This window comes from Polyodon spathula, chromosome 56 (assembly GCF_017654505.1).
Source record: "Polyodon spathula isolate WHYD16114869_AA chromosome 56, ASM1765450v1, whole genome shotgun sequence".
NCBI classification, from domain to species: domain Eukaryota; kingdom Metazoa; phylum Chordata; class Actinopteri; order Acipenseriformes; family Polyodontidae; genus Polyodon; species Polyodon spathula.
The window spans coordinates 1,578,515-1,600,922 of NC_054589.1; the positions used below are offsets into that span (position 1 = coordinate 1,578,515).

Consider the following 22,408-nt stretch of genomic DNA (forward strand, 5'->3'; position numbering starts at 1 on the left):
TTTCTAGGCTAAATTTGTTGTGTGTCCTTGTTTTAATATGTAACCTGCTTCATGTCCATTTTTAATATCACTGTGTATTGTTTTAAACTGTAAAGCGCTTTGAGATGTGCTGTATGAATTGTGCTATAAAAAAATAAAGTATTATTATTATTATTTATTATTATTATTATTATTATTGTAGCTGATGTTCTGATCAAAAGAGCTCCAAGATTCATAACTCAAACTTATGCAACTCCCCATTATGTTCTTCCAAATCTTTTAGATGTGGTTGCTTCTAATGTTTTAGTTCTCAGCCAGTAGTGCTTATTTGCTGTTGAGCCAATACAAACTGTCTAAAAGAGAATATCTGATCCAGTAATTTAACTGGCTGTGCTCTGTCAGTAGTTGCAAGAGCCAATAGATATTAGTGGTTGTCTGGGAGCGTAGACAGCACTAAGCATTTATAACAGTGCAAGTAGTCAATCGTGTGTATGCTTGTTTGTAGGGTGAAAAGGGGGACCTCGGTGTGGAGGGGGAGAAAGGAGAAAAAGGAGAGCTTGGACTGAAAGGAAAGGAAGGTCCACCCGGCGATCCGGGAATGACAGGCATCAGAGTAAGTCCATCTTTACCCCATACGTGATTTCTGAATAACAACTGACTGACGTATACCGATCAACCCTGTTGAGTTTGATAAATAGGTCAGTAAGGTTTATATACAGTACAGATATACATGTTTGTAGTCAGTAAGGTATATTGTGTGGGGTGTGTAGTGGGGAGGGCTACACAAATGATTAAAGATATAATCTCATCTCAGTTGTTCATATTTTTGTTGTTTCACCAAACCCAAAGAATAATAATTATATTTAAGTAATCTGTTTAATTTAGTGTCTCACAATGGCATATGACGTTGCTAGTAATCTGTAATTGAGGTGTTGCCAGCATCTTATTTTCCACAAAATGAAATAAATAAATAAATAAATAAACAGTAGCAAGGCAAGCAGTAGATTAATGTATGATGTGTTTATAGCAATGCAATTTTCACAAATTATTGAAAATACATTGTGAATTTTGGGGACAAACTATTATTAAATACTAACTTTTCTACAGAGAAAGTGTTTCATTTTCAACATTAATATCCTGAAAAGCAAAGTTTATTGGTAGTTATTGTTGTAGTAGGAGTTAACAAACATTATCTAACTCGCTAAGATCAATACTGCTTGTATTTTTGTAGTTGAACACATGAAAGTTGTAGGAGCAGTGTTTAAACAACATACTGTACATGCATGCACACATATCTGTGTTAGTGGGTCACGGGCAAATCTGCTTGGCACAGCATTCTCTAACTAGTGGAAACATCTGGTCCTTATAAAAATGCAGCCAGTTCAGAAGCATCTCCAGTGAGCCAGGCCCTAGCGCAGACAACTCAAGCCGCAGCAGGAAGGTGTGCCAGAGCCGAATATCAGGTGTCACACAGCGTCAAACTCTGTAACCCAGTCACGCAATTTACAACATGTCCAGATGTCTGACACAGTTTTACTGGCACTGCTGAGAAGTAGATGGCTTTATCTGGTGTTACTGTCACTTTAGCTCTTTCATCCTAATCCCTGCTGTAGAGATACAATACATATGTTAAAACACTTGCAAACCAATAACCCTCCACCACACACCACCAGCTTCTTGACAAACCCTGCCCCAGCCAAGAGTTGCCTGAGAATCTCAAGCGCGGTTTATAAACGATGCAAGTCGGTTGCCATGGTCTCACCTGTAGTGTGGTGTATGTGGTTTTCCATAGGATTAATTAAAGTGATATTACATTTTGAATTCTCACCAATTATTATAAAATGTTACCTATTACAATGGCAAGACATTTAGATTGTCAAGCTCCACAGTGTAGGCCAACTGCTTTCTCAAGTTTAATATTTAAAAGTGTGAGGTTGCTGTGATACAGGGCATGTTTGTTGAAGCTCTGGTGTATAGGCATGTCGCTCTGCGAGATCCTGTTACTGTACTGACTCTTGGTTCTTCCAAAACAAACTAACCCAAGTTTATAGAGGAGGCAATAAAACATGTAAATCATACACTTTATTCCAGAGCAAAATAGTACCTCTCCTGTGAGATTCAATCCATACCTTTCACATCCAAGTCTTACAGGAAACAGCGCAGGCCTTATGACAGTTATATAACATCAGAAGTAGTCTTCCAAGCGCCAGTAAAAATCTTTCAGTCAGAAACAGTGTGTTTTTTGTTCTGGTTTTGGCTTTTGGGTGCTAGGTGATAGACGATGTGTTCCCCAAACCACACACACACAGTTTGATACGGAATATATTAAGGATGGAAAAAAGGTTGCCCAAGGAGGGTGTGTCACATGAGGACATTTGGAAAGCCCCTATACATTTGTCCAGAACCCCTCTTGGGTGGACAATCCTCAGCACTAGCACTTATCAGAGTCACGATCACGTGACCTCATTTTTGCAGGTTATTTTGCAGGTAGACACTTGTGAACAAACAGAATATGGCCTACTGTCTTTAGTTTTTACCAAGCATTATTTCCAGAACTTTTCCCTGAATTTCACTAGAAATGAGCCTCATGGAGTAATATCCAGTAAAAAAAAATGTATTGATTTTAACGCTTTTCATCATTGTAGTTTTTTTTTTTTTTTTTTTTTACTAATTTGTTTGGTTTATTGTTATTTCAATCTAGGGTCCTGAAGGAAAACCTGGAAAAGCTGGCGAAAGAGGCAAACCTGGCCAAAAGGTACAGATTGAGCTATTAATATAATCAGATTCATTGAGCCTATCAGTTATTCTTTTCAGTTCCTTATCACTAGTTTAAAATATCTTTTTCTTAATCGCCTTCATATTTCACTTGGCCCTGACCTATAATATTCTAGATATAGTAGTACATTTTATAACATGCTGTTCAACAAGATGTCTCAACATATTTAGTACTGTTGTTTTTAGATAAATTATTTGTTAATTACACATAAACAAAATTAGACACTCTGCAGAATCCAAAAGCATGTTGAACATGTTTATCATGAAGTTTCATTTGCCCTGCTCTCCTTGTTCAGTGGTTATTTGTTTATTGTTTTAATTATACAATTTAACTAAAAACAGAGGGTTTGTAAAACAGTCCATGCAACCACAAAATACTATTCCACCTAAGTGACTGAAAGTGGATGTTTTCTACGAATGAGTTTCAGAAAAATGTATAAATCTTAAAGCATATGTAATGAAAAAGGGTTGAGTAGTTGTTTAAGTAGTTGAAACTATGTGGATTGTTTTGCTCTGATTTAAACATGTTCCACATGCTGGTTAGGCTGTCTAATATTTAGTGATGGAGTATTATGCAATCCGTCTTGTATTGTGTTGATTGCTAATTCATTTCAAGAGCAGACTCCTCAGATATATGCCAGCCTGTGTTTGGATTTATTTTGACGCCCATGGGAATAATGGTTTGTTTGACCCCAGGGTATTAAAGGTCACCAGGGTTATCTGGGAGAGACTGGCGTCATTGGCAAGCAGGGCGCTGTGGGCTACACCGGGCCGAAGGGATCGAGAGGCACACTTGGACCTGTGGTAATGTTGAAACAAAGACACAGAGTTCCTTGCTTGGATTACCGCTGTAGTTGCTTATTAATTTAACACTGTAGTACAGTCTGGCATTTTCATAAAAGCTCTGCTGTGTTACTTATTGATTTATGTAAACTACAAGAGACATCAGAAACTTTTTTTTTTTTTTTTTTTAAATAAAGGGTGGATTCCACATTGGTGGATTTCCTTATTCAAACGTCTCTGGATAAAAACAAATATTCAAAAGGATTTAAAGAGATTCCCATGCCCTTTTAATGTTTGGTTTTCGTAACCTTGGTTCATCGAGCCCTATTTTAATGCTCTAAACAGAAGGTCCCAATCGTCTGTTTGTTTTGGGTTTTCTACTCTTCCCACCTACATTCCTGTCAAAACCCTTTGTTCTTGTCATTACCCCCCTCCTCAGTCATTTCCAACATCTGTATAGTTCTGGTATTACCCTCATTCCTGTCATAGCCTCACTCCCCTCAAATTGTGACCAATTTATGGTCCCGGTGGGGTTAACAAGAGTAGACCTGGTAATATTCCATGCCAAAGAGAATCTCAGCATTGTCAGTTTTATCAAGAGGTGACTATTCTTTGAGTATTATACATAGACTCCATGGTTACTGTCTGTTCTGTAATGTACAAGAGGTTATTTGTACTGTACCAAAATGTCCATGTGATGATTCACTGACAGGAATCAAAATATCTTGTTTTTAGGGAGCGCCAGGTCGAATGGGGCAGCAAGGAGAGCTAGGTTTACCAGGATATGAGGTAGGAACAATACTCTGCAATAAAGACACTCAACAGGGTGGCCACCCATAGGCAGACTGCCAAACAGCACATGCAGTACACTTACAGCCCGTTTAAATGTGTCTTTCAAATCCGGTAACTTATGTTTAAGGGCAAGTTACTTTAAACTTAAATGTGCTCTAATTCTGAGAACGACCCAGAATGTCTGTGAACATCATTAAAAGGTAAATCAAACGGTATCCCTGCTCTCTGAAAAACCTCTGGAATTTCATGCTTTTAACAAAGCAAATCACATTTTTTATGTAACAACATAAGATCACAGAGCATCACGTTTCAGATGTGTACTTTTGAAATAATTAATAATAATAATAATGAGGCATTCATGAATGAATCGTGTTTATGTCTATGGTAGTTTGTGCAGTCCCTTATTTTTAACTCAAAAAGGCAGAACTTGCTTCCATACAGTTAGAAAACTAGATTAGTTGACTTCTTAGCAAATCAGTGATGGTTTCCTTTATTGTTTAGGGCCATCAAGGATCTCAAGGACCTATCGGACCCCCAGGACCCAAGGGTGAAAAGGTACACCTCTTAATGTCATTCAGTAACAAGGTCATTTGTCTCAATTAGCCAAGTGTAAACTTTGTTTTTGGCAGCTTCCCAGAAGTGAAAGCTAAGACACTGCAGGATAGCAGAGCTTTATCCTGTCTGCTACAGCCCAGCCAAGCCTCTCTGTGTCTACTGTTCTCAAGGATCCCAAATTGCAGATACTTCTAAGATGCAGATGGCTTGTTCGATTAGGCAATTCTTAATTCAGTGTGGTATTCTTGCTGGCCTGCAGGAGACCGCTGTGTAGTACAAGGAGGGCACAAGCTCAAGACTGAGGGGTGAGGGTTCGGTTTACAAAGAATTCATTGTGGATTCAGTTTGAAGGAAATATTTGTCGCGGTGAGCCAGTTATTAGCAGAACTCAAAATTCAGGTTCTGTTTAGGGTTGTGGTATTACGATGCCATGGTTTAGATTATTAAAATAGACTCCACTGTGCCTATTCATAATTAAAAGACAGTATTGTGCTGCTTGTTGCAAATTACAATGCCAAGGTAAACTCTTTACAGGGAACCCAAGCAAAAACTAATATAAAAACCCATGCTAAGTATTTACATTGTTTTTTAAATTGTTCTAGTCTATTACTTAATTCCTGAAACTATGTATTCAAAACATGCCCTCTATTTTAAACTATTAAAAATGGTATGCTCCTTCACAATCATAGTACTTGATCAAATCAGAGCTGCTTTAATACAACAGGAACTCAGTTGCTTCAGGGAGAGTTAGGGCTTGTGTGTGCTGGGGTTATTTCCCAATGTAGTTTCAGAGTGATCATCTTAGTTCACTGTCCATTAAATCCATGCTCTAAATAGTCAAGCCCTCCTAAAATATCATTTGATGCAATAGCATTTGAATTAAACCAGGTTTCGATCTAAATGAGCTGTGTGCTTGTTTATTGAACGTTAACAGGAACGTATGAGAAAACAAGAAGAATAACAAAAAGGTAAAACTTGCTGTAGAACACTGAAATGTAACATCTTTTTGAATGCATGTAAACTTTTTTATAAAATTTAGCAAGGAACAGTATGGTCTGCTCATACATTGTTCATTCAACATTAGATTTGTGGAATGACAGACTGTTCTGTCCAGGTAGCTGACGTATCTTGTGAGGGGGTATGGCAATACCTTGGCTCTTTTTAAAGGATGTGACTGTGTACCTGAACAATAGGAAGGAAATCTGTTACGTGTTAAACACCATAATGAGGAGCACTAGAGCCACAACCATATAACGCTGGTCCACGGTGTTATTATGACAAGGAGCACTTTACATATTTTATTATACGTTCAGAGGCCTTGCACTTGTACATGATTTATCGTTAATGCAGCTTCATTTCCTTGAACAGGGTGAGCAAGGGGATGATGGGAAGGTGGAGGGGCCTCCCGGTCCACTGGGAGACAGAGTAAGAACCTTTGCTGCTTGTTGTCATTAGCTAACGTGTTTTGAGTTCAATCAAGTTTAATATTTCTAATATTTCTCTTTGGACTCCAGGGTCCTGTTGGAGACAGAGGGGACAGAGGTGAATCTGGCGATCCTGGCTATCCAGTAAGTTTTATGAGATAAAACATAAGGTTCAATGTTAATGCCCTATCATTTGTATCTACATTTATCTGCTCTTAATATCCCCCCTGTTCCAGAGGAAAGGGGTATTAGCGCTTGCTGCAGAATCACTGGTCGTGCATTTCTGTTGTTCTAGATGTTTAAATACTATATTTTTACAATATTAATATCAATCAAAATTTTGCCACACTTCTCGTCAAAGTTACAGTATTGAAATGCTCTGACATAAAGTAGCACTGAACTCTGCAGTGTGTATGTTTACAGCGTTCTATTGCTTTGAATTATTACAATGTGCAGTAGATGTACGAAATAAAAACTTGGCCTGTGTTTTAATTTGTTTTTTTGCCAGGTTAATCTTGAACTCCTGAGAGGTGTGAGCTTGGCTTTTTCTTAGTCCCTTTTTTAAGAGTGACATTAAAAGGGATTGACTGTACATTGATATCCTTGACAATTTTGTATTGACCCTTCTAAGTTTATAATCCTGTACTATAATAATATACAAAGCCCCTGAAAGCTGTTAAAATTGTGTTTTTTCTTTCTTCATGCATCATTTTTAATGAATGTATCATTACATTTCCAGGGACAACAAGGACTAGATGGGGAGAGGGGGAAACCTGGAGCGCAGGGTTTGCCTGTAAGTAGAGAATTAGATTCACATTATTTTGGTTCCCTTTTAATGCGAGAAATAAGTCAGTAACTGTCATATTTAACCTCTTAGATATTACAGGGTGTTTCAGAACGAACACTAATACATAATTGTTGTGGCCGTATGAATTTGACATTTTGCAGAAAACAATTCCATAATGTTAAGAACACATGGGAATTGAGAATGAAAGCACTGTGGTTTTATTAGGCTTTCTTTTGTCCAAGCAGATTTGTTTAAATGAACACATATGGAATGAACACATATTTGCACCAAAAAAGAATAAGTAAAAAAAAAAAAAATGCAATAAACAACCCAGAGGGTTCAATTAAGGGTCAAAAATATTTTTAAAGGTTTGTTATTTACAGTATCTGGTATAATTAGCATTGTGTCTGCAGTATGTCATTGTTTATATAATGACCCTTTTTCTTTTATCCACTTCAGTTGTATTCATTTAAAACCCCTCAATGGTAAATTCCAATGTAAAAAAAAGACAAACATGTTTAATGAATTCTGCGTTCTATTCCTCTCATCTTTTGAACAAATACTGCTTAATGTGCCTCTAATTGAGTGGAGATAAGAACAGTTCCCCCAATGTTGTTTTATTACTAAAGGGAGATCCTGGACCACCAGGACAGCCAGGGCCTAAAGGATCTAAAGGCTATGAGGTAAGTGCATGACGCTGGTGGACAGTTTCTACAACCATGCTAGTAATGATGTATTTATTTTAGAATTCCCATCCATTTTCATGGTGTTGAAGCTTCTCCTATAGCTAGTTAGATGTCTTTTTACAAGGTTAAACATGAGCAAAGCATGCCTTCATTACCCCGTTAATGCAACTGGTATACTGTTGAGGGGTACAGTGGAATCCCTCTATTACAGTAAAGTGCTCTTAATTGAGAGCTAATAGGGTCAGATCTCCCTATTGAAAGAGGCATTCAGAGAGGGGTCTTACTGGCAAGCTGGGGTAATATAGAGCTGGTCACAAGAATGGGGACTACTGTACATCCATAGATGCTTAGTTGCCCATTGCCGGAGATGCTTCACTTGTAAAATAGTCAAGCGTCCATCAGTTCGACTTTTGTTATAGTATAGGCCCTTTAACTGTTTAGCTGTGTCTTCCAGGGAAGCCAGGTTGCATTATGCCTGTTGCTTCTCTTTGATGAATCTCAGTACTGTACTATAGAAACAAAAGAAACAGGTGTCTTGGGTAAATCTACACCGCAAGACTGTGTCCAATTTGGAATTCCACTCACATTTCATTTGTTGGTTTTAGGTGTTTGATTTAAGTCGTCCATAACGGAAGCAGCCTGAGAAACATGAAAAATGACCCTGCTTCTGCTGTTTTCAGACAAACCTTCTTGATTCATTCACTAGCTGTGTCGCTTTCCAAACAGCTTTTCTGTTTTGCCTGGTATATTTTAAAGGTTATGAACGTGGTCTGTGTGTGAAACGGTAACTGAACTCCAGTGGTGTGTTTGTTCCACAGATTTATAGGACAGCTTTTCCTTTTGTTTTGTTTTTTTGTTTTTAGGGTGAAAAAGGAAAACAAGGTGTTCGGGGTGAACCGGGCAGCACTGCTCTGCCGGTAAGTGAAATCATTGACATTTGGTTTTGCATTTATCATTTAGAATGACAAACCCTATCATTTATTGAATTGAAAAAGGAAATCATAACTAACTCTGGAAATGGTCTCTTAATAGTTGTGTCTTCCCTTTCTCGTATCCAAATCTCATCGCTTAGCCTCAATTGGTTAAGAGTTTTGGAATGTTGTTTACTTCCTTGGTTGGCAGCACAGTAAGCAATCTTTCAGCTCTGCAAGTCCTGTAACTCACCGGTCACAGTCAGTGTTGAGCTGCAGAATAAGGCTTTGAAAAGTGCCTGCTGTTTTTAACCCTTACAAACCATGACAACAGCCTGTACAATGAATTATGAACAGCAGTCATATGTACTCCTGTAAATGTACAAACCACATTCATTTAATTATATGTACAGTAATAATGTGTGATTTCTATGTTTAGCTGTAGATAACATTGGTAAATTGATCAAATGTAGAATCACTGTTAGGTGAACTGCATACAGACAGTGCCCTATTGGCACTAATGCTAATCATAATGCCAATTGCAGGGTCCCTTGGGTCCTCCTGGGCACAGAGGAGTGGTGGGTCGCCAGGGGCAGGAAGGGGTGCCCGGCGTGGACGGAATTCCAGGGAAGGATGGCAGACCCGGAATGCCGGTAAGATTCCACCAAATGTATCATGTGCTTTCATTTGAGCAACCTGCCTTAGACCAGAGTTCCTCACCCAAACATTTAAACCCTCAATCATAAGAATACCAAAGTACACCGCTATTTTAATCATTTATTTAAGTACAGATTTAATACTCGTCACAAACTATACTGTTTCTGTATCTGCAAGCATTCAGTATCACAGTGCACCACAAACAAGAGGGAATTTCATTTCATTCCATCAGTTCGTCAATGTGGCAGGAAATTTTTCATGGACTTTTACATCGCTGACGTGTTCTAAATAACTGTTCTATTTGCACTTGAAGATTTTGGGCACGTTTTGGTTGGAAGCGGTATTGTCTTGAGGTTGTAAAGATTTAAATACTTTATAGTATAAAAAATGTTGTTTTGTGAGGGCCTTCCATTGATTTTCACAAAAGTTTGGTGTTGTGTAAGTACATTATGTTGGTGTATTGTAAACCAACTTAATTGAATAGTGTGAAAATCAAAGTAAAATATAAACTACAAATCCTCATTTAGTATTTCTAGTCTTTGATATAAGAAACCAAGTCTAGTTTTTTTTTTTTTTTTTTTTTTTCACATAAAATGTGTCAAACAGTTAAACGGATGGTTTAATGAGAAGGTTAATCTATTTACAGCCATTATTGTGTGTCACAGGGGCTGTTTTCTGTTCTTGTGCTTTGACACTGTTTAGCTGCTATTTGAATGCACTGTGTTCGTGTGTGTGTGTGTGTGTCTGTGCTTCAGGGGGAGCAGGGAGACGATGGAGGAATAGGAGCTCTCGGAAAGCTTGGACAGCGTGGTAATATCGGTTTGCCTGGACTTCCTGGACCTCAGGGATCACCTGGATTTAAGGTACACGCTGGAGTGCGGTGTGCAGTGCCTGAGTACTGTGTGCGACAGTCATGAGGAAAGAAACGTTCGTCAGTTCATCAGGTTTCACTTCTAAACGTGCAGGCACCTGACTTAGCCAGCGTGCTTTGAAGGAGCACATCCCTCATCGGGGGGGATCAGAAACCGTTTTATTTTTCACTTGAGAGATGCAGGCAAGCGCAGTTTAGATAATAACCAGTCTTAAAGAAAAGGAGTCACATCCCCAGTTTTAACACCAAAAGTAAATCTCTTTACTTACTAAGACTTTACAAGGGGTGTGATAGTGAGCAGCAAGCCCAACCAGCTTAGTGGCCGCATGGCCAATGTGTCCATAAAGACTAGTGTTCCTGGAATGGTTTGCAATAAACCACCACCAGCACAACTCTCTGGTCATGACAGAAAAATGGCCCGAATCACAGACACCTCCAACATGGACAAGACAAACCTGTTTCCACGTCAACAACGCTAGAGTGATGGGCCTACACAACAACACAGCAGCCTAGCTTACACTGTGTTACAGTTGAAGCATTTGCATGATTCCATGACTGTTATGCTGTTCTTCAGTTGACATTCTGCTTTCCTTTCAGGGTGAGCGAGGTTTGCCTGGACAGAGTGGCCCGACTGGAAAGCGAGGGACGGTGGGAGGAATGGGAAGGCCAGGGAACCGAGGTGATCCAGGACCAAAAGGGCAGCCAGTCAGTAAACTCGCTAACATTAACACTATTTTTGACTTCTCTCTGAATCCACTCATGTACCATTCAGACACAGTTAGAAGTTTAACAGGAAATTAGTGTTGGTGTATAAGAGATCATTTAACGGGCGCATTGCATGTACTAGGAGAGGGGATGAAATCTGAGACGAAATCAAAGATGATGTTATACTAGCAAGATGTCTCCAAGGACACTTCATGTGCTGTCATCTGACACGTGGCGGTTGCTTAGGTCTGTCTTTATTTTAAGGTCCAGCTTCTTCGTAATGAATCAATTAAATCCAACAGTGAAATTGTATATCAGGCACATAGTACTGTACTGCATAATCATTTGACTTAAACGTCTATTGTGTGCACAGGGAAGCCATAGATTGAAGGGGATGCTTTTTTTTCAATTGGTTGCATACCACAGAGCTTAGACTAAGATATTTTAATTATAGCCACAAATACATGTTTTAATTTTAGCAAAAAATATTCGTACCCTGACTATTTGACACCCAAAAGATTTGATTTTTTTGCTGTTTTAGATCCCTGGTTTCTACCTCATGTTCAGTAGGACGACACAAATAATTCTGGGTCACCAGTTTATCCCCCTCAGTGTTATTTACATGCTACACTAACTTCAAAGTGACAAACCCAGACCCTTCTACTTATATAGAGTGTATAGTACTTGCAGAAAATGCTATATCTATTCCATGGGGAGCTCTAATTCAGTATGTGATATTAGTATTTACAGACTGGTAATATTTAGTCTTGCCCTGCATACAGTTGTACCAAATGCAGACCACATTATCTGTAGTAGATTCTATTAGAGATGAAGTGTGTGGTCCATTTTAATTAAATACATTAATTCAGTTTTATCACCCTATGGTATTTAAGAAGTCGTAAAAGAATGCAAATCAAACCAACTAAATGTTTCACTGCTGCAGTAAAGTGTGTTCCTGGCCTGATTGTTTTCAGCAGTCTCGTAATGGTTGTCTTTGCTTTTGAATTACAGGGTGACACTGGAGAACCAGGGTTTCCTGGCATCCTGGGTGTGTTTGGACCAAAGGTATTTCATCAAGGTCTTTATTTCTCTGTGTTATAGATAGGGTGCAGACTACCGGAAAGAACGTTCTGGAAGAATTCAAAAGCACTTTCATTAGTTCACAGGTCATATACGAATCTCAGAAACGCATTGAGGATTGTATTCATTCATTCAGCCTCATTCACACGAGTGTCCTAGAACTTCTCATTTACAGAAGCCTTATTCATACTTTAAGGACTCCTGTTTTAAGGACTGAATGTTCTAAGGAAGGTTATAATTTAATACTCAGTTTTCAAACTGTTTAACCTAAGCTCATGTGTGTATGTACACTTAACAGTTTTTAAAACATTCCATCAAACTGTCCTTACTGTAGAACAACAACTTGACAACCAGTAGAAATTAATTACCATATACAAGGGACATCTTTTTCAGTGAAGCTATGTACCATTTTAAGAAACCCTATAGGTACACATTCACTTTAGATCTATTGTTGGAATTTTATTTAAAAAAAAGAAAATCAGAGGAACTAATGTCATCCAGCAATCTACGTAAGGGAGCAATACTGAAATTAAACAACCATAGCCTTTGTATGTGTAATATTTGTCCCCTGACCATTCAGCAGTACATAACTGTAAATGGCTTCTTCAGCTGAAAAGAGGTACAAAAATATGTGTAGCTCTGAAAAGCTTTTCCCCAGACTACATGTAAATCAAGTTCTGGAAAGCATTTAGGCTCTGAAGGTTAAACTACTGGAATGGTTTTACAACATTTCCTGCAGTGACACTAATCTGTGCCTGGAGACTCCTAGATCTTTAGACTAGCGTGGGCTGTACAGAGCATTTGCTCAAAGTGGATTCACCTCAGAACAATGAATATAATAAGTCTAACTGTTTATGAGTGATCCCTACATTGTGTGGTGCTGAGTGCAGTGTCAAACCAGCAATGATGTATAGTTTCCTTAATTGCGTTTAATTCTGCTAGGAATCAGAAGGGAAATTGTCTTTCAAATGAATGTATTTTTAATCAAAACCTTGCTTCCTAATGCATGATCATTTACTTTCTGTGTGTTACACAGTGTTTAAAATATATATGTCTAAGTTACAAGCTGTAATCCGTTGCCTTTTTCCATTGTGTTTCAGGGACCTAACGGAGACCAAGGACCTGTCGGTATTCAGGGCCCTAAAGGGCCACAAGGACTGATGGTGGGTGACTATCCCTTTCTGTATCAACGTGTACAGTAAGAGGGTTGAATGGCACAGTACTCTCTGCGTATAGGAACACCTCCTAAGAGAACACTTCATCTAAGGGAACACCCTTGTGGTAAAATTGATTTTTCCCATTATAAATGCTCCAGCTAAAGGAACAGAAACTTTGCTTAAAATAACACCACCGTGGCATCGATAGCGATTCGTTCATGGTGGATACAGCACTGTTTTGTAAAAAAGTGACTTGTCATCGCAAGAGTGTCTTGAGGGACACCGATTGGTTTATTAAATCTTTCCAGAACCACCGCCATATCGTTGCATTGTTTTGTAGTCTGATTGTGCACCTCATCACTACAAAATGGCTTGTAAGCAAACAGCAAAATGCGCCGCTGTTTTTCTTGCCACACAAAGCTGGAAATTGTTCGAGCTCTTGAAAAAAAAAAAAAAAAAAAAACTGAATCAGAACAAAATCAATTTGGTGTTTCCCATTCTGGTAAGTTGCTTCACCATTTCTGTTAAATAACATGCATGTCTTGTATAGTGCTGCTGCGTTTTGTAACGTGTGCAGGGGTGCTGTGTTCATTTAGTTTGACAGTTAGTTTATTAACGTTAAGTTAACCATAAGTAATGTCCATTATTTTTGCCTCTGCCTCTGTGACAGCCGGAAACACACCGGCCAGCTAATTTCAGAGTAATAAGCGTTTGAATGTGTTGTTTTGCTTTAGTTTTATTAACGCTAGTTTGACTGTTACTTTGTTATTATAGTTTATTAACATACACTTGCCTATTGTTTTGCTTTGTCAGTTAATTTCATATGCAAATGCACGGGAGTCATGACACATTTATTTATTGATTCATATTGTGTCTGGTGGCTAACTCAGATTTAGAGAACACTTCGGCTATAAGAACACTTCGCTTGCTTCCCGAGAAATGTTTTCTTAGCCGGACACTACTGTATTTAATCAAATCACGCTCAAGATACAAAGGGTATAAACACACCCACTGGTCGTTTGTGGATGTTAAACAGTACAGTGTAATGCATTGTAAACCCTGAGCCGTAGCGTATTGAGTTCAGGTGGTGCTGAACTATTGAGGTCTTTAATAAGGGTTGATCCCACGAAGTTTGTGTTAATGTGTCAGATACAAAACTGCCTATTTAATTATATGCATTGTTTCATTTCAGGGAAAAGAAGGCCTGCTGGGTCCTATAGGAATTATAGGGCCCACTGGATATCCAGTAAGCATTTAACATTTATTTGATTGTAATTTACAGTGCTAGTTTATTATTGTCTGAATGTTATTTTAGTATGTGTGTGCATGTATAAGTTTGGAGATTAATTAAAAACATGGACATTTACAAGTTTGTTTAACTCTTAGGAAAGTAGAGTGAAACACTAAATTAAACTGGATGAAGAGAACTATTCTTGTCTTACCAATTTCTAAGTTAGAAACTTCTTTTTGTTTCACTTGGGAGCTGAAAATACACACATAAAATCGTGTTTATTTCCTAGGATTGATTTATGTACACAAACATTGTTTCAAGTCAGTATGACACATGTAGCCACATTGTTAGCGCAATAGGATGCTCGATCGCAGTGTAATGCGTAGTGTAATAGATTTATAGAAGGCCAGTGAAGCAGGTGTTTAGTACACTGGCTTCTCAAGGGTCGAATCCAGCTAAAGTCATCTTCTAACTCTGCATTCTCTTTTGTTTCAGGGACATAAAGGGGACAAGGGGAACCGAGGTGAAATTGTAAGTAATGATTTATTATGCTTTAAAATGCCTTCATAATGCCAATATTGTATTGTAATGCATAATACTGAATCTTCTTTTGTTAAAATATTTTAACTTTGTATTTTTCTTCCTACAGGGCCTACAAGGACCAAGAGTAAGTAATCATTTATATTATTAGATTTATTTTTTATTAATTAACTTTAAATGCCTTTATAAATATACACTACTTATTAAAGCTATTTTTCTCCAATGTGTAACTGATACAGTTTTGTACATATAAGTCTAGTAGGTAACAAATCTTTAAGGACTACAGCTTTGGCAGAAATGGATGTTACTAACTAAGTACGCCAGACCTTTTTCCAGGGTTGAAAGAATGAGAGTTACTCTTGTGTCAGTATTTTAATCCTGTTTCTACAGCATGCTGGGTGTTCACTGTTTTTCCTTCCTTTTCCTATTTCAGGGACCCCCAGGACCACGTGGACCCCCTGGGCCACCAGTATGTATCCGTGACTTGAGAGCATGTGAGAAGTCTGCCATCATGCAAGGGAGACGTTCGAATAGAGCATGGTTCTGTTAACCTGCTGCCACATGTAGATCAGCTGCAACCATGGCTTTAAACCTCTTGCTGTTATCTTGACATTCAGAAACGGGAATTGCCTGTGTACATGACTGCTGACACCCTGTGTTACGCTTTAGGGTGGCTAAAACTGTCTCAGGAAGTTATAATGTGAAAAAAAACCTTTACCAGTCCAGTAAGAGAGCACAACAATTCAGGCGGTGTAAGGAACAAATGTGTATAGTTCTTAATAATAATACCAAGGAAGCTTTCAAATTGCAGCCATAGTGGGTTTACAGACTTCCGATACAGCACACCTTGTGGTCATTGGTGGTACTACTTTAATTTCCTGTTATGTTTATTGTAATTTTTGTTTATTTTAGGGCCTTCCAGGAATTTCACTAACACTTGTAAGTTAAAATCCACTCTTGTCATGTTTCAACTTAGAGTTAAAGCAAAGTTTTTATCTCCACTGTTTAAACTAATTTATGGGACAGCCCAATGACATTACTTGTATTATTACATTATTATAAATATTGTTTTTATTAGCTATTTGGAGCAGTACATTCCAAAACAAAATGAAAGTTGACCCTAAACAAAACCATGTTCCAAAGCCCCACTTTTAACACAAACAATTTTGCTGGAAGTAGCAAATTATATTTATAACTAAATATATTATTTTATTTTATTTTTATTTTAGAAAAACGAAGCTCTTGGTGCTGCTCTGCAGGTTTTTATTGACTCAAACACAGCACTCAGGACAGAGGTAATATACTTTTCAAAGAATTATTTATTATTAAGATCCTGTATATTAAAAATGACACCTGTTTTTACCTTTTTTTCAGGGCTTGTTTTTGTAATCATTTTGATGTGCGTTTTGTAAAATGCCCCTTTCTTTTCCAGAACTATCCGAACTTGGACCTTCCAATGCTGGACGAGGGAACAGAGATCTTTAAGACCCTGCACTACCTCAGTAACCTGATCCACAGCATCAAAAACCCTCTGGGAACCCAACTCCATCCCGCACGCATCTGCAGAGACCTCAAGGATTGTGAACAGAGAATGAACGATGGTGAGAACACAGAGTGTACTTTTGTGTAGAAAGGTTGTCCTAAAAAAATTTGAGCTGTAATTGTAATGTTCAACCACTAGATGGCACTGTGTAATAATCACAATCAAATTAGAATCATTCAAACCCAAGTACACAGGTTTGATTATTTTCATCAGTGATATTATTAGCGCTTGGATGTGTTTTGTTTTGTTTTTATTATTAATACTGTAGTTTTTACAATTTTCTCGTGCAATGCATTTCTAATTCAGAAACGCATTTAAGGGTTTTTCATTCTTACCAAATGTAGAGAGTTAATGTATTTTCTTAAGGTAACCCTCCCTCTCTTGTGACTTCATTTTTTAGGCACTTATTGGATTGACCCAAATCTTGGCTGCTCCTCGGATACCATTGAGGTGACATGTAACTTTACCAATGGAGGGCAGACATGCCTCAAACCTGTCTCTGTTTCCAAGGTAAACTGTTCAAGTAAAAAAAAAATAAAAAACAACGTTTCAAACAGAGAAAATTGCTTAGAAGCACAATTAAAATATTAAAACATAATAAAACATATCCAAATATATTAATAAAAAAACAGTAGTATAATAGCTGCCAGCTATGTAATATCCTATGATGTGGTCTTTCCTGCAGACAACTGAACTTTGATTTTTTATTTTTATTTTTTTTAAGCATCAAATTATAGGTTGATAATCCTGCAGTATATTTTATACGGTATGCCGAGAATTTATTTCAACTTTGTTGTAACATTTTTGTTACAAAGTATATACATTATATGCCAATGGTAAATATGAAATGATTTATTTATATAGATAGATAGATGGATGGATGTGGTGCATTGGGTTAATTCACTACACTGTGCCAAATTGTTTCAGATTATTAAAACCTTTTTTTCTTTTTTTTTTCCTGATAGTTGGAGTTTGCTGTGGGCCGTGTTCAAGTTAATTTTCTCCACCTGTTAAGCTCGGAAGCTGTGCAGCATATAATCATCCACTGTCTGAACGTTCCCGTCTGGAAATATGGGAACTCTGACACACCTGCAAAAGATGCTGTCAAATTCAAGTCATGGAATGGCCAAACGATTGAGGCGGGAGGGCAGAATCTACCAGACGTCATCGAAGACGATTGCCGGGTATGAAACTCCCTTAGATTAGACTTTCTGATAATCACCTTGTATCTCACAGAACTCTATACTGTGTTGTATTTTATAATGAAATAAAAGGTGTAACTAATTATAATATGTTGTCATTTCCATCTGATACAAATACACGTCAGAAGGCTGTATCACATCAATATCAGGGTCCTGTATATATTGGAACCGCACAGCTCCAAACTGAAGATATTTCATATATGTGTGTGCAGTCCTGTAGAAGTGTACAGTATGCATTATAACCACCATTTATGAACAGCTTGAAATATTTTCTAACTGTCAAATTTTCACTAGAAGGCAGTCAAGTTTACAGATCATCAATTCAGATTTTACATTGAAATTGTCTTTAAATAAGAGTGCATTTACAAGATTTGGCCACCAAGTTGCACTGTGGTTGCCTTTCAATTCTAAGATGACCACCAACAACATTACATATGAGATACGTCTGCCTATTGGTAGGTATTTTCTGAGCTCTCTATACCAGAGCTGCCGATAGGCCCCTTTCTGGGGTGACTCCCTCAGTCCCGCCTACCAAGGGATGAAAACCGTCATTCCACGGAAGCCATGTCTCTTTTTGCCTTTCAAGACGGTAAAGTAAGACTCTCTGTGTTGGTATCTGAGCGTTTTTTGAAAAAAGAGCTTGAGTCTACTGCAGTTCCCTTGCCTTTCAGGCTGAAAGCTGGCTTGCCGCTTTCACGGAATCAGGGACTCCTGATCCAGCTTTTTTCCGTCTCTATCTTTACTCATCGGCCTGCACGTGCTCGCGCTAGGGCAGACTCCACTGCGTCGCTGTATGTCTAAGTGGAAGTATTTTCAGAATTGGTGTCTGACTAGAAGTCATGACCCAGTTTCTTGCCTCATGCCAGTTAACTTCCAGTTTCAACAAGAACCGCTTGATGCTGGCAGGTCACTTTCCACATTGAAGGTGTATTTAGTGGCTAACTCTGCGTGCCATGGCCTCGTAGATTAGGTATCTCTGGGTGCACTTTTTTTTCTTGCTACCCAGTTTTTCAAAGGCGCTTGGTGGTTATGCCGTCCCAGGAGGACCATTCTCCCTGAATGGAGCCTTGATGTTGTACTGGAGGCTCTCACGAAAGCCCCGTTTGAGCCCATACACTCCATAGACTTGGCTCCATCACCTCCGCAAAGCGGGTCAGTGAGCTGCAGGCGCTGTCGATGCACAGCTCCTGTGTTCGTATTTGGGACGATGGCAGCAGGTTGTCACTACATACAAACCCAGCTTTCCTCCCCAAGGTGATTACGGCCTTCCATATGAATCAGTCTGTGGAACTGGAGTCTTTCCATAGATAGCTCAGAAAATACCTACCAATATGCAGGCATAATCCCCATTTGTAATGTTGTTGGTGGTCGTCTTCTCTTTCAGGGAACCAGGGTTACAGTAAGTAACCGAACGTTCCTATGCATACCTGGCGAGCACCACACTAAAAGCTTTTTAAATCCAAATTTATTACAGTAAATAGAAACAGATATAGAATAATCCCTGGTTTGGTTGCTGAATTTTGTTCTTGGTCAGTGATGAAACTAAATAATCTCAACTCACTTCCTCTTAACCGTTTTTCATGCATGAAATATTGAAAATAGCTGGAAAAAAGTTTTCGACACACACATTTTATATATATACACACACACACACACACACACACACAGATAGTGCTCCCCTGCTATAAGGCTTTCGGTTATAATGTGCCTTGCATTTGCGTCTTCCATATGTTCCCATGCAAAGACAAGTTTTTTTTTTTTTTTCTGTATCCATTACCATATGAGGTCACCATGCATGAAAGTGTAAACATTGCTTATAGTTTTACTACTAAATGGGATGTATACATGTGACACAGTACCACTCAGTGGCTAAATGTTGTAACTGCAGTTATCTGATTTGTTTAATTTTTCTAGATTAAAGATGGACGTTGGCATCAGACACATTTTGTGTTTCACACCCAGGACCCAAAGCTGCTTCCTATTGTAGACGTACTTAACCTGCCACCAACGAAGCCCGGAATACATTACCACCTCGAAGTTGGACCTGTATGTTTCCTATAAACTTATGCTTTGATCGCACACCACGTCACATCTTTTTCAGCTTGGGTCTTTTTAACAGGACAGTTTTCTCAAGACCAGAGTGGATTAATCACTTCCAACCAGTTTTCAGAATGAGTCTGTTTTAAAGCATGAGTGAACTGCAAGAGCTGCAAAAGGGTTAGTGGAATAGGATGACAGAAACATGGGGAAGCTGTCGAAGAACTAGGGGATATACAATGTCTTCTTGGACAAGTGAAACTACAGTGATGCAGTTCTGGGCTTTGAAAGAATGTTTTATTTTTGGGCAAAGTGTGGTGGATATCCGACCTCGACATCTGCCAAAGAGTCATTCTGGGACAAAAATATTAACTTATTCTTTTTACATATCTGTTGAAAACCGATACCAAAAGTTTGTTTTTTTTTGTTTGTTTTAAGTCTTCCTTTTTGTAATTTTGTAAGTTAAATATCTTTATGTAAACAAATCATTTGAAAGTGCAATAGAAGAGAGATTTTTAAAAAATCATCTTTTTTTTGTGCATTACCTAACTTTTTAGGCAATTCAGGGGTTCCTTTCAAAGAAATATTTATAAATATGTGCATATTTGGATGCATCCAAAAGTAGAATCCATGATTTTCTTGTACTAATGCCCAGTCATTGCACCCACAGATCATTGTAATAACAGATCATTCTAATAGCAGGCTTTGGCCAAGTAGGTTTTGAATTTGCCTGGCTGCTTATTTAATTAAACGAATTCCCAATTTTATCATTAGTATTCCTGAATTTAGAAATTCTTGATGTAAAGATTAATTATTGAAAAGAAATTCATATTAGGAGTGACTCCTAAGAGGGTCTTTCTAATAGTCTGTCTACCTCCCATCTCTTAATATATGGTGCTCCACTTCTCGTTAAACATATTTAATAAAAACATTACCTGGTGCTCTGTTATAACCAGATTTCTGTGTGGAGCTTTGTGTCTGTTAAATCAGCAGTGCTGTCACACTATTCAGCTATAACTGCGTTTAACTTAAGTGCCTTTCAATTAAGGGAATATTTTTATAAACTTTAAAAAGTGTAGAAAAAAAAACAGGTCTTAATGTGATGTGTTCCATTGATGCCGCAAAACCTTGTACTTAAAATCTACATGGAATTTTAAAATAACTTTTTAAAAAATATATATTTTCAGCTCTTTTGTACAAAACCCTCAATTGCTGTAATTAATATTGAAAAAAAAAGAAAAAAAAAACTTTAGTGAAGATTTAGTTTTTAATAGTAAGCTTTTGTTTGTTTTGGGGAAAAAAAAAGTGTATAATTGTGCAAGCTTTGTTGTATACAGTTGGATCCCTTCCTGCTAATTTAATGTTATTTAAATGTTTTTTTGAAAACGTGGTTATGTTAACCTGATAAGGTTTTCTTTGTTTAGGTAAAAGCAAAAAACAAACCAAAAAAAAAAAGGTTTTTTTGCTTCAGCACCTACCAGGTTTTGAAGTTACTTACAGAATTTAACTTGCTATGTGTAAATTTGGTGCTTAAAAGGAAAAAAAAAAGTCAGTGTTTTTTCTATTAATAAGAACTGTACTATACCAGGAATGCTTTCTATGCTTCTGCATTGTCATCGTGTTAACAAAAAGAACGCTATGAATGTTCAAGAAACATATACTTAAATAATGATCAAAATACCTCACATGTAAACTTACAAATCTGGTAGCATTCGTTTTTTTTAATTATTATAATTCTGTCTGGTTTAAGAGATAACGGCCAAAACCAGTTCTTTAGCAAACAATGCCTTGTTCAATAAGCACAGCGCTCTTCATTGTTCTTAATTTCCTGTATCTCTCATTTCTTCTGCTATACACAGTCTCCATTAATTTCCATTGTCTTGCATTAACAATTTTCAGATGTTCAATAAATATTTGAAACGAACTGGGCTTTAATGTTTAAAATTCATTCCATAAACTGTAATCAAGCACTTAATGCCGTTTTACATTTTCTGTTTTACTATTTCCATATTCTTTTCTCATTTGCTTGACATGTTTAGAATCCATACAGCTGCTTTTCTTATTAAAGCACTTTTTTTTTCAATCTGGTTTTATACCTTGCTAAAGCCCAGGGTGAGGGGTATTTACTGTACTAAGAGCATTTGAAAGAGCTGAATATTTGTGGTACACAAGTCTCATTCCAGTGGAGAGAGCTACATGCTGTGTATAGATGTTTTTCATGTGTTTATTGTTTTAGAGTTCAGTTTTATAATTTTGCTGAAACGTTTACCTGTTATCAAACACATACATTGTTATACACTATATGTTAGTGTGTGTGTACAGTGCAAGACATTTCCAAAGACACATTAATGTTTTACACTTGTAGTCTTATACAGACAAAAGTTGCAGTATTTAATTTAACCAGATTGTATTTGAGGGCTTCTCAGTGAGAGAGAGACATAAATGAACTGGCTTGTTAAGGGAGGAAAGGACCTGTTTGCTTGCCTTGAGAGTGCAGGGTTTGGGTAGTGGAAACGCAGCTCTTGTACCTTCAAGAGTCCATTTGGCCCACAGTGCATTGCTGTGGGGCTATATGTATGTTAATACCAAAGTCAGCTGAACTGTCAACATTGTGACTATTTCATGCCAACAGAAATTCAAGCTTTTAGCTATAATTTCTGCTTAGCACAGCTTCACATATAGCCACTACGGTA

General features: G+C 37.7%; 1 protein-coding gene across 3 annotated transcripts in view; it reads left to right on the forward strand.

Moving 5' to 3' along the window:
• LOC121307523 (collagen alpha-1(XXVII) chain B-like) overlaps positions 1–20,109 on the forward strand; it is a 153,079-nt gene extending 132,970 nt beyond the window's left edge. For 2 of the 3 annotated variants that reach the window (XM_041239709.1, XM_041239710.1), the window contains exons 37-61: positions 485–592; positions 2,681–2,734; positions 3,451–3,558; positions 4,273–4,326; positions 4,831–4,884; positions 6,253–6,309; positions 6,399–6,452; positions 7,048–7,101; positions 7,725–7,778; positions 8,645–8,698; positions 9,238–9,345; positions 10,105–10,212; positions 10,818–10,925; positions 11,937–11,990; positions 13,106–13,168; positions 14,355–14,408; positions 14,889–14,924; positions 15,043–15,060; positions 15,367–15,402; positions 15,846–15,872; positions 16,163–16,228; positions 16,366–16,534; positions 16,877–16,986; positions 17,442–17,660; positions 19,593–20,109. In XM_041239709.1, the coding sequence (XP_041095643.1) occupies positions 485–592; positions 2,681–2,734; positions 3,451–3,558; positions 4,273–4,326; positions 4,831–4,884; positions 6,253–6,309; positions 6,399–6,452; positions 7,048–7,101; positions 7,725–7,778; positions 8,645–8,698; positions 9,238–9,345; positions 10,105–10,212; positions 10,818–10,925; positions 11,937–11,990; positions 13,106–13,168; positions 14,355–14,408; positions 14,889–14,924; positions 15,043–15,060; positions 15,367–15,402; positions 15,846–15,872; positions 16,163–16,228; positions 16,366–16,534; positions 16,877–16,986; positions 17,442–17,660; positions 19,593–19,739 (1,974 nt within the window). In that variant the 3' untranslated portion in view covers positions 19,740–20,109. Of the gene's footprint in view, positions 1–484; positions 593–2,680; positions 2,735–3,450; positions 3,559–4,272; positions 4,327–4,830; positions 4,885–6,252; positions 6,310–6,398; positions 6,453–7,047; positions 7,102–7,724; positions 7,779–8,644; positions 8,699–9,237; positions 9,346–10,104; positions 10,213–10,817; positions 10,926–11,936; positions 11,991–13,105; positions 13,169–14,354; positions 14,409–14,888; positions 14,925–15,042; positions 15,061–15,366; positions 15,403–15,845; positions 15,873–16,162; positions 16,229–16,365; positions 16,535–16,876; positions 16,987–17,441; positions 17,661–19,592 lie in introns of those variants that run through there. The other variant, XM_041239711.1, reaches the window with a different exon arrangement.
• The last annotated feature ends 2,299 nt before the right edge of the window (positions 20,110–22,408 follow it).